The sequence below is a fragment of the Chiloscyllium plagiosum genome, chromosome 34 (genome assembly GCF_004010195.1).
Source record: "Chiloscyllium plagiosum isolate BGI_BamShark_2017 chromosome 34, ASM401019v2, whole genome shotgun sequence".
NCBI classification, from domain to species: Eukaryota; Metazoa; Chordata; class Chondrichthyes; order Orectolobiformes; family Hemiscylliidae; genus Chiloscyllium; species Chiloscyllium plagiosum.
Window position 1 is genome coordinate 37,637,660 of NC_057743.1, and position 11,889 is coordinate 37,649,548.

The 11,889-nt window shown below is 39.2% G+C and overlaps 1 protein-coding gene across 4 annotated transcripts in view; it reads left to right on the top strand.

Annotated features, from left to right (window-relative positions):
* clstn1 (calsyntenin 1) overlaps positions 1–11,889 on the top strand; it is an 88,025-nt gene that overhangs the window by 62,633 nt on the left and 13,503 nt on the right. For 2 of the 4 annotated variants that reach the window (XM_043676194.1, XM_043676195.1), the window contains 6 exons: positions 1,144–1,401; positions 3,132–3,253; positions 4,944–5,106; positions 6,215–6,259; positions 7,996–8,153; positions 9,365–9,513. In XM_043676194.1, coding sequence (XP_043532129.1) covers positions 1,144–1,401; positions 3,132–3,253; positions 4,944–5,106; positions 6,215–6,259; positions 7,996–8,153; positions 9,365–9,513 — 895 coding nt within the window. The remainder of the gene's footprint in view (positions 1–1,143; positions 1,402–3,131; positions 3,254–4,943; positions 5,107–6,214; positions 6,260–7,995; positions 8,154–9,364; positions 9,514–11,889) is intronic. The other 2 variants (XM_043676196.1, XM_043676197.1) reach the window with 1 other exon arrangement.

The following is an 11,889-nucleotide window of genomic DNA, read 5'->3' on the forward strand; positions in this document are numbered from 1 at the left end:
GATAAAATTGTTGTACTTCCAGTTTTTGATGTTTGAGATGGAATTGAAATATTGTTTGTTGAGAGTATGAATTCTCCTGAGGATGTAGTACAGAGTGGGTCCTTTGCAATTCTGAGAGAGTGTGGCCCTCAGCTGAGGCAGGGCAGACTGTAGAGAGGTTAGGTACCTAACAGTCTAGAATATAAAAGCGCAAAACCTCTAATCTTCACCTACCTAAGAAAACTTTGGTTCCTTGTAATGGATTTCTGTTGCTGTCAATCATTGGTTTTATTACAACAAAAAATTCTGCAGCTTTTATCCTTGTGTGGTGTTTGAATTTTCTTCTTTGTAACTAAAAGGACATAGTCTGGTAAACTTGGCCTCAAAGATGCATTTATGAAATTAAATCCTTAAACAGTCAGCAGATTTGATTTGAAATGTAACCCTATTGATAAAAATAAAGTTACCATCCCTTTGATGCAGTGGATTTTGTTGCTGATGTAAAAGATCATTCACCATAGTTAAACCTTCTGTGTAGACCAATAGATGAACTTACCAAAAGAAACTGCCTTGATTATGTCTTTTTATAGTAGCATTATTTTAGATGTTCAAAAGTCCATAATGTTAACCAGTATTTGCTAATCTAATGCTGGAATTTCTTCCCAACAGCCTTAGTGAGCCCCTACGGTGTATTTGTTATAGTGTACATTGCAGCCACGTTTTGCTAGTGGTGCAGGGAGGAATGTTTTAGGTGGTGGGTGGAGTGCCAATCAAATAGGTTACATTGTCTGGTTGGTGTTCAGTTTGTGTTGATGGAGGTTATGTCCTCTATCAGACTCCAGACTGATGTACGAGAAAAGCTTTGAGAAGTCTCAAGTCTGGGAAATAAATATACTGTAGTTGTGATTATTGATGTTTTGCAAGATAAACTGAAGGTTGCTGTACCTTAATTTGATGTTTGAACTACGCTTTTGGCTTGGAACAGCTTGGAACGTCATGGTTCTGGTTGAAATGTTAGATCCAGTATTTTCAAACCAGCATTGCTTCAGGTATTGAAGAATACAAATTGAATGAACCTTATTTTGTCTAGTTACCAATGATAACTGTTAGCATTAGCTGGGAGTGTCCCAATGCTTTTGTCTTACTTGCCATTCTTGATTTCAGGTGCTGTTTCCGGAACAGTTGATCTCCTTCCCTCACCAAGTAGCAGTACAAATTGGACCGTTGGTCTTCCTACTGACAATGGCCATGATAGTGATCAGGTCTTTGAATTCAATGGCACACAAGCTGTGAAAATCCCAGAAGGTGTTTTGACGACCAATCTACAGGAACCATTTACAATTTCTGTGTGGATGCGCCATGGGCCTGGTTCCAGTATTCATGGGGACAAGGAAACTGTTCTTTGCAACTCTGATAAAGCAGGTATAGGTGACCTGTTCTCTGAATTTTCTTTAACTTCTGCCTTTGCAGTAAGCCCATTTGTTAAACTCAACCTCTCCATTTTTAGAATTTTTATATTTCAGATATGCTTTTATTTTATTAGGGAAGAGATTAAAATAATGAAAAATGTTGAGACTGGTTGGAAATGGGCTCCAGAGCACCCTTTTTTCTATTTTGGAGTTTGGCAATGTGATTGAGCAACCAGTTCAAACAGTGATAAAATTGAGATGTTGTTGCAGATACTAGATTAGAGTCATAACTACTTTGAGAAGTAGATACGATGAACATCAAAACTGAATTTGAGTAGAAATATGGCATTGTTCAGTTAAACTGAGGCTTTGTTAAAATGGGTTCTTGTTCCAGTGTTAATAGTCATTCAAGGTGAAAATCATCAAAGTGTTAGAGTTGTGCATTGCTTTTGTGTAAGATTATAAAGTATATATGCATGGTTACATCATCTGAGATGAAATTGTGATTTTTAAATAGATGTTTGTTAACTTAGTCCCAACTTAGTGCAAGACTAGCTTCAATAAATGATCAGTGATTTTGTCAATAAACTCAAAGGTAAAGCATCAGCTAATTGTAAAGCTGTCTTTTATGTCCTAGTATTTCATAGGTTTAGATTAGATTTAGATTACATTAGATTACATTACAGTGTGGAAACAGGCCCTTCGGCCCACACCGACCCGCCGAAGCGCAACCCACCCATACCCCTACATTTACCCCTTACTTACCTAACACTACGGGCAATTTAGCATGGTCAATTCACCTGACCTGCACATCTTTGGACTGTGGGCGGAAACCGGAGCACCCGGAGGAAACCCACACAGACACGGGGAGAACGTGCAAACTCCACACAGTTAGTCGCCTGAGGCGGGAATTGAACCACTGTGCCACCGTGCCGCCCACATTGATTCATTGTCTTTCTGAATGAGCTGATTTATAATTGCAGTTCTTTATTGTATTTGATTTATAATTAACCTCAATATCATTGGCTAAGAAAAAAAAACGTAACTGAGGGGGCTGTTGTGGCACAGTGGTGGTATCTCTACCTTGGGACCTAAAGACTTTGGGTTTGATTCCACTTGCTGCAGAGGTACATTATCGGATACCTGAGCAGGTTGATTCAAAATGCTTAATTTTTATAAAAAAGCAACTGCTTCTTGTTCATTGCTATCTGGTGACCTCTGCTGGGTACTCTGTGTACTGTCTTGGTATAGGAACATATTTTTGCTGTTTCCTTCTAGGCTACTCATGGAATTTTATTAGGAGTCAATATAAAAACTCTAAATGATGAAAATTGATGGATGTATCATATTAAAAGTTGCAATTAATCTCATGCTATTAAGTATTAACTTGAGGCAACAGTAGTCAGTTGCAATAAAGCCAGGTCATTTAATATATTAATCTTAGATAAAAGTTAACTTTTGATTTAAAATATACATGCAAATCTGAAAATTTCTTTTGATTTCAATTGGGTCCTTTGTAATATGTTTGCCCTCCCTATAGCAATATGTCAGAGACCAGAAATTATAGTGATATGGAGAATTATGATGACGAGCCCACATCTTGTAACTGTCCCTGCCTTGTTTCCATTAGGATCTAGCCTTTAATTTGTCCCTTTTACTTTTTTGCTCTTTTTTACAGGAATTTACTTTGATTTTTGGTGTCACGTTTAGTAATTAAGTTTTTTTTTAAAAAAAATCTTGCAGAGATGAATCGTCATCACTACTCCCTTTATGTGCACAACTGTCGTCTGGTTTTCCTCTTCCGTCAAAACCCTTCTGAAAATGAGAACTTCCATCCAGCAGAGTTCCATTGGAAACTGGATCAGGTTTGGAAAATGTTGAACAAGTACACGTATACCTGTGTGTGAATTAACACCCTGGTCAAATAGCAGGTGGCTCCCAGTGCACTTTTTACTTTAATGTTTAGCTGTCTGGTTGTGTTTTTGACAAATGGAACCTGTATGTTAACTTGTTTTCATCATACAGCAGCTGTGTACTATACTGGAACTTAGAGACATTTAAGAATCATGGGAAAATATTTGCTTTCCTTGTACAATAATACAGTGCAAAGGCACAATGATTTTGCCCTTCCGTTTTGAGCTCAGTTTGAGTGAAGACTATCTGGAATTTTGTCTTGTAACAGGTGGTGTGTTTAAAATGCAGAGATGGGTTTTGGCTTTACTAAGAAAACCTGTGAAAGTCATGCAACTCCATTTGAAGATAATGATAAAAGTTATAAATTGAGACTTTGTGGACCAGTGGGTTCGTACTGGATTTATATCTGTGGAGCCTTGGTTCAAATCCTGCTGTGTATAAATGCAAATCTTAGCTTTAAGGATTCTATGCCAAAGAAATTTGGCATCCTAAATCCAATTATCAGATCAAAATAATCTAATCTGCAAGGTCATTTGTATTCATACTGTTATACAAATAGAAAAATAACATATGCAATCTTTTGAGGTTGGGACTAAGATATTTTTGGAACATGCATTTACTCTACACGTATTTGGGTACATTTACCCTCCTTTAACTTCATGCATGATGGATCAGAATTTGCAGCTGTTCCTGATGTCATCAGTAACTGTTCAAGCAAACTCATCCAATTGAGAATCTTAGTTTAGAATACTTCAGTCACAACCAAACACTCTGGCCATACTTTATCTAGGCAGAGTAAGTTAGGACAAATGATGTGTGCAGACACTACTATTGTGCTTAGGTTAAGATATTGTGATAATGGTCTTGTCTTCCAGTTGAAGCAAGTAAGATATTAATGTTCCTTTTTTTTTGCAGTTTTCAGTAGTCCGAGTCAGACAGCATGGAAATGGGCCAACTATTTGGTTCAACTCGTCTGCATCAACCAGACATCCCAGTCTGATGTAGTCCCATTTGCCAGCATTTCGTCCATATCCCTCTAAACCCTTCCTATTCAAATACCCATCCAGATACCTTTTTAAATGTGGTAATTGCACCTGCCCCCATTTCCTCTGGCAGCTCCTTCCATACACATGGCACCTTCTGCATAAAAAAAAGTAACCCCGCAAGTCATTTTTTAAATCTTCCCTTCTCGCCTCAAACCTATGCCTTCTAGTTTTGAATTCCCTCACCTTCGGAAAAGGACCTTGACTATTCACCCTATCCATGCCCCTCATGATTTTATAAACCTGTATATGGTCACCTGTCAAACTCCAATGCTGCATGGTAAAAGCCCCAGCCTATTCAGCGTCCTTCTCCTATAACTCAAACCCTTTGGTCCTGGCAACATCCTTGTATATCTTTTCTGCACCCTCACACATTTAACAACGTTTTTCCTATATCAGGCTGACCAGAATTGCACTTAAGAACTGAAACACCTTCAGTGCCCACCTAAGGAGCTTGGATTTTAAAAGTTGATGTAATGATCAGATTTATGGATTTGAAGCAATGCCCTGATTCTTTAAGTTTTTTCTTTAACTACTCATTTTCTCAACAGATATAGTGCATTTTCCGTCTTTGACCTTACACTCCCATGTTTTGTAGGTGTGCGATAAAGAATGGCATCACTATGTGCTAAACGTTGACATCCCTACTGTGGCCCTATATGTGGATGGGGTATCATATGATCCATTCCTAGTCACTGAAGACTATCCTCTCCACCATTCAAAGATTGATACTCAGTTGGTGGTAGGAGCATGTTGGCAAGGTAACATGGGATAAAATGACTTTGGTGTGACCTTTGCAGGTGGTAGAATAGTTGAGTCAATACTGTATAAAACTCTGATTGTAAAGAGTATTGATGAAAGTAACCAATTAATTTTTTAATTGTGGTTTTAACAAGAATTCCAATAGCTGATTACTGTGCAGTGACTGCCTCTTGAAAACACCTTTGCGTTGTCCTATCCTTGCAAGTCATCTGCAAAGTTGTGACTTTTACTTTCACTCTAGTTGAATTGCCCACTAATGTTTGTGGTGTGGATTGACGATTGACAATTGACCACCCACATTGCTGAAGTTCAGCATAGTTTCTGGATCTAGGCTCCTGCGTGAGCCATTACCTTCTCCAGTAAGGAGGGAGAAAAATTCTAAAAATAAAACTAGCATTCGCATTTACTTTATTTCTACAACAGCTAATGTCATGTAGAAATTATTGCACTTTGCCTTAGTGCCACCTACATGTATTAATTGCTGCTTTTACTTGGCTACTTTACTACATATAGTTTTAGAAACAACCATTTTAAATACAAAGATCTTCAAATACCATTCAAAGGCAATTTCCCTTTTAGATTAGTGAAAATAATTACCTCGTCTGTAGAGATAGAGGTCCTGGTCTATCCTCGCCTGAATGGGTGCTACTGTTAAGCCCAGTACTCTAGAGCTAGAAGTGAAAATATCAGTTGGAGTTCCAGCTCCTATCCAACAGCCCCTTTCTCAAAGAACATGGTTAGAGATGTTGAGTAGAAACTGATACAGCTGTCTATCAGCCCAATGACCTGCCAGTTTTCATTATCCAGACATGTCCAAGGAGTCATTCCCATGTACAAGGTACTGAAGAGTTATTGCCATTTCTAGATCCATACTTCTCCAAGCATCAACCAGGTCACAAAACAGGAAGAACTTCACAAGTTTGCTATGTAATGGTACAAATATTTTATATGCAAATGAGAAAGCAAACTTGATGGTTCCAATCCATAGTGGAGGATTTCTATTAACCTATTTGCCATAGGAATTTTCCATTATCTTGATAAGTGCAGTTAGATTCCCCAATCCTTTACCCCAAATCTCCTCTTTCTTTTGTCTTGCTTTTTCTACAGAATATACAGGAAGCGAAAATGAAACTGTGACTGAAGCCTATCCAGGTTGCTGGGGGTTTCCCTCCTGTTTAATTTCCAAAATTAGCATGAAATATTCATTATATGTTTTTATCCACTTTGGCTGCATCACGCTGCTTTTTCACTGACTCCTGCATTTTGCTACCAAGATGTTTTGTTTTGTTGGCAAGCATGGGGTTGTTAGAGAAGTATGTCCCTTTGTGCATGCTGAATGTCAGTGAGATGGTTTTAAGTAGTGTTATCTGTTTCTTAAAAAAAACCTAACCTAAATAACGGCCCTATTAAGCATAATGTTTCTGAATTGAAGTATTGCTGAGAAAAAGGGCATGTTCTCATCTTGCACTCTTGGACAGATGCAAGAATGCCAAATTGTAAAAGGAATTTATACAGCACGAGGAGTGTTGATTGGTTAGCAGGTGGACTCTGGTTGAAGTATTACCATGGGGAATACAGCTGGAAGCATTTTGTTTCCAATGCTTTCCTTTAATTGAAAGGACGATGCTTGGGAATGCTTGCTTTGCCTGTCAGGGACAGGACCTTGCAAATGACTAAAGCAGCATCCAGGAAATGTAAGTGAGCCATATTGCAAGCCTAATTGATCAAATTTTATCTATGTTTAGGTGCTTTAAATTAAACTTTAAGTCTAAAATTGTAGAATAGTTATTTATCAGTTACGTGGCTGCTTAAATTTTGGTCTTAGTGTTTGTTATCAGATGTCATTCTGAATTCACAAACCTCTCACTAATCAGAATTATGTTCAAGCCAAATACAACTGATTCTTTTTGCTATGAGATTAGTTAATTAAAATAGTGTTGTTGCTTTTCAAAGTTAGGTATTTAATTCCACTGAACTTTCTGTTCTAATATAGAGTCTACTATTTGGGGCCTTATTGTTTCTGCAGAGCTCATGCACCAATGCTCTTAATGAAACAAAATACTTGCCTCCCAGTCAATGATTAGCACCCTCCAGTCCTCAATTAATTTATCCCTAAATCTCAGACTTTATGTAGGTAAGATGCAACTCTGTCTATTCCATTCAGTAAATGGAAGTCGTTTTCTACAGGGAATTTTATTGATTTGGACTTCTATGGATACAACTTTATAAACAAAACTGGATTTCCAGTGACTCGAAAAATAGTGCAAGGTTTGAGAGTGGGTTTTACTTATACAAGCCCAAAATGAATTTCATACACGGCAGAAAAGTCTTATTTATTTAAAAAACATTGAAGAACCTTACCACTGTCAAAGTTGCACTGTTCCTTTTGTGGGTACCATTCTTCAGGAACCAATTCATAGAATCATACAGAATAAAAGGGACCCTTTGACCATTGAGTCTCCACCAACAAAAAGCTATTCTAAATCTACATTAATCCCATAGTTGGATGCACTATATAGTTTGACAAATTGTAGAATATTGAAGGCCATTCAGGCAATGAGTCTTGGTTGCTTATGATCTGGCAAATAGCATATGTTTAATTCATGTACCACCTCACTGTACTAAAGAAAGCTGGCACAGCAACTCACTCCATTCCTGTTGTTCCTTCCATTTTCATAAATTTTATTGACTGCTGTGAAGTGCTGCATTTTTGCCAAACCCTACATGCATGAAGACAAGTCATCTTTATGCACACATGAAGCCAGAAGCGAATTGTGGAGAGAATGGAAGTATCACTAACCTGCATGAATGCACGAATGTGGGAATCATAAAAGATGGCTAAACATTAAAAAAAAAAGCCATATTTATATTAAATTTTCACTTTCCAGGTGGTGAACTTCGCATGACTCAGTTCTTTCTTGGCAATTTAGCTGGTTTGATGATTCGAGCTGGCAAACTTGAGAGTAAAAAGGTGATTGACTGCTTGTACACCTGTAAAGAAGGACTGGATCTCTTGGATTCTGGGAATGGTTACAAAGGTGTGATGGTAAGAGCTAATAGTGCTTTCTTCACATTGCAGTACAAGCCTTCATTGAGAAATCTTTCTCTGAGAAATCAATTTCTGCTCTGAAGCTACAGTTGGGTAGTAATTGCATTCTTATTGGCTAGTGTTAACCTGCAGGGAATAACCCCTTTCAGGATATGTGATCAGAGGGACAGGCTGCCATTTCATATCTTACTGAACTGGCCGTTTTTGCAATGACATCCAATATTGTCTTCAGGCTTTTTCTAAAGTCAGGTTGTTTTTCTAGAAGAGGTTTCTGCACAAATTTCCTTTTCCCATTAATTTTAAGATTTTCATAAACTGATCTCCTCTTACCTCTAAGCAATAAATGCTGCCGAGCCAGGACACCCTCATCCCATAAATGAATAAGATAAAGAAATCCTCATCTTATTAAATTGTGCATTTTTTAAGTTTCCTATGCTAACTTACAAATGTTTTTTGATTGCAACCTTGCTATTGTTTGAAGTCAAATCAGCTTTCAATTTCAAAGAAGCAAAAAGCGTTTTTTCGCAAAGTTCTAGTCGCCTGCATAAACCAGTAGGCCACAGCTGGTTAAAAACACTTATAATGTTGAGTATTGTTTCATTATCTTGTACAAAAAGGTATATGGCAAGATAAATTAAGAACTGTTCTTAACTGCATGTTATGTGAATTATCTAATCAGTGAGACATTGGTGGATAACCTCGCGCTGGTTTAAGTCTCTGCATGGTTCAGTGCACTATGACTTCATGTTTCCTTGTGCTAAGATTCACAGTGGCCCTTTTGTGGACATGTTCAGAACTTTATAGTTTTGGGTTTGTTTCATTTGTGAAATGTGGATTTGCTGGCTTGGACAGTTTCCCCCCCCATAAGTTGTCCTTGAAGATGTTGGTAAGCTGCCATATTGAACAGCTGCAGCCTGTTTATTGTCTAAGACCCATAGTGCCTTGAGGGAAGGAGTTCCAGGGTTTAGGAGCAGTGATATATTTCCAAGTCCAGGACGATGTGGCTTGGAAACTAGAAAGTTGTATTGTTTCCTTGTACCTTTTGCCTTTCTCCTTGTGGATGGTAATGGTTAAGATCTTAGAAGGTGCTATCTCAGTGCAGTACATTAAAGTGCATGATCCATGGACAGTGAAAGCTCCCGACTGAGGGGAAAAAATAGTTTTGAAGCAAATTGAATGCTCTTTTCAAATTCATTTTTCTCCTATAGATTCACTTCAATCCCACCCAATCACTCCTTAGCATGGAAGGGGATGATATTGAAAGCTTCGACAAGAGTATGCAGCATGTATCATATCTCAATTCTAGGCAGTTTCCAACACCTGGAATTAGAAGATTGAAAATCAGCACAACTGTGAAGTAAGTTTGATACCTAAATTAATGCATTTAGGTTTTATTCTTTTGCAATAGTAACGTTTCCAACTACAGTTCCGCATAGATTCAAATTATACTACTACAGTTGCAGTTCCTACTTAATTCTTAAGATGTAGGTTAGAGTAATCAAGGCTTATATGTGGCTATTTGTGCAAGCCATGCTGCAGCTGTAGAAAGCTTTGATTAAGCAGCACCTGGAGTATTGTGAGCAATTAGTCATACAGCATGGAAACAGACTCTTTGGTTCAACTTGTCCGAACCTACCAGACATCCCAGTCTGACCTAGCCCCATTTGGCCCATATCCCCCTCAACCCTTCCTGATCATATACCCATCCAGGTGCCTTTTAAATGTCATAATTGTACCCACAACCTCCACTTCACCTTGCAGCTCGTCCTATACGCATACCATCCCTCAGGTCCTTTTTTAAACTTTTCCCCTCTTGCCATAGACCTATGTCCTCTTGTATTGGACTCCCCCAGCCTCTGAAAAACTATCTTGGTTATTCACCCTATCCATGCCCTTCATGATTTTATAAACCTCTATAAGGTCACCCCCCAACCTCCGACACTCCAGAAGGGGAAAATATCCCCAGCCTATTCAGCCTTTCCCTATAAACTCAAACCCTCCAGTCCTGGCAGCATCCTTGTAAATCTTTTCTGCACCCTCTCCAGTTGACCAACATTTTTCCTATAAAAGGGCAGCCCGAATTGTGAGCAATACTTGAAAGGTGATCGCACCAGCTTCCGGTGCAATTGCAACATGACCTCCCAACTCCTGTTCTGTGTTCTGACCAATGAAGGTAAGCATGCCAAATGCGGTCTTCACCCTGTCTACCTGCAACTCCACTTTCAAGGAACTATGCACCTACACCCATTTGCCCTTGTTTGGCAATATGCCCCAGGGCGCTACCAGTAACTGTTTAAGTCTTGCCCTGATTTTTCTTACCAAAATGCAACACCTCGCATTTATCTAAATTAAATTCCATCTGCAGCTCCTCAGCCCATTGGCCCATCTGATCAAGCTCCTATTGTACTCAATGTATCATAATTCACTGTCCACTATACCACCTATTTTGGTTTCATCTGCAAACTTACAAACCGTACCTGCTGTGTTTACATCCAAATCATTATTATAAATGACAAAAAGCAGTCGACCCAACACTGATCCTTGTGACACACAGTCAGTCACAGGCCTCCAGTCCGAAAAGCAGCCCTTTGCTGCATCTTCTGTCTCCTATCTTCAAGACAAATTTTGTATCTAACTGGGTAGTTCACCCTGGGATAACGTGATCTAGCCTTATTAATCTACCTACCATGCAGAACCTTATTGAATGCTTTACTGAAGTCCATTTTGACAATGTTGACTGCTCTGCCTTCAATCATCTTTGGCACCTCTTCAAAAATCTGAAACAAGTTAGTAAGACACAGTTTCCCACATACGCAGTCATATTGACTATCCCTTATCTGTCCTTGCCTTTTCAAGTACGTGTAAATTATATATTTCTCAGAATCCCTCCAACAATTTACCCATCTCTAACGTAAGTATCACTGGTTTATGGGTCCCTGGCTTTTCCTTACAGCCTTTCTTAAATGGAGTGACCTCCTCAATCTCACCCCTTGGCTGAGACATAGAACATAGAAGAATACAGCGCAGTACAGGCCCTTCGGCACTCGATGTTGCGCCGGTCCAAGCCCACCTAACCTACACTAGCCCACTATCTTCCATATGCCTATTCAATGCCCGCTTAAATGCCCATAATGAGGGAGAGTCCACCACTGCTACTGGCAGGGCATTCCATGAACTCACGACTCGCTGAGTAAAGAACCTACCCCTAACATCTATCCTATACCTACCCCCCCTTAATTTAAAGCTATGCCCCCTTGTAATAGCTGACTCCATACGTGGAAAAAGATTCTCACTGTCAACCCTATCTAAACCCCTAATCATCTTGTACACCTCTATCAAGTCACCCCTAAACCTTCTTTTCTCCAATGAAAACAACCCCAAGTACCTCAGCCTTTCCTCATACGATCTTCCTACCATACCAGGCAACATCCTGGTAAACCTCCTCTGCACCCGTTCCAGTGCCACCACATCCTTCCTATAGTATGGCGACCAAAACTGCACAAAATACTCCAGATGCGGCCGCACCAGAGTCTTATACAACTGCAACATGACCTAAGGGCTCCGGAACTCAATTCCTCTACCAATAAAAGCCAGTACGCCATATGCCATCTTCACCGCACTATTTACCTGGGTGGCAACTTTCAAAGATCTGTGTACATGGACACCAAGATCCCTCTGCTCATCCACACTACCAAGTATCCGACCATTAGCCCAGTACCCCATCTCTTTGTTA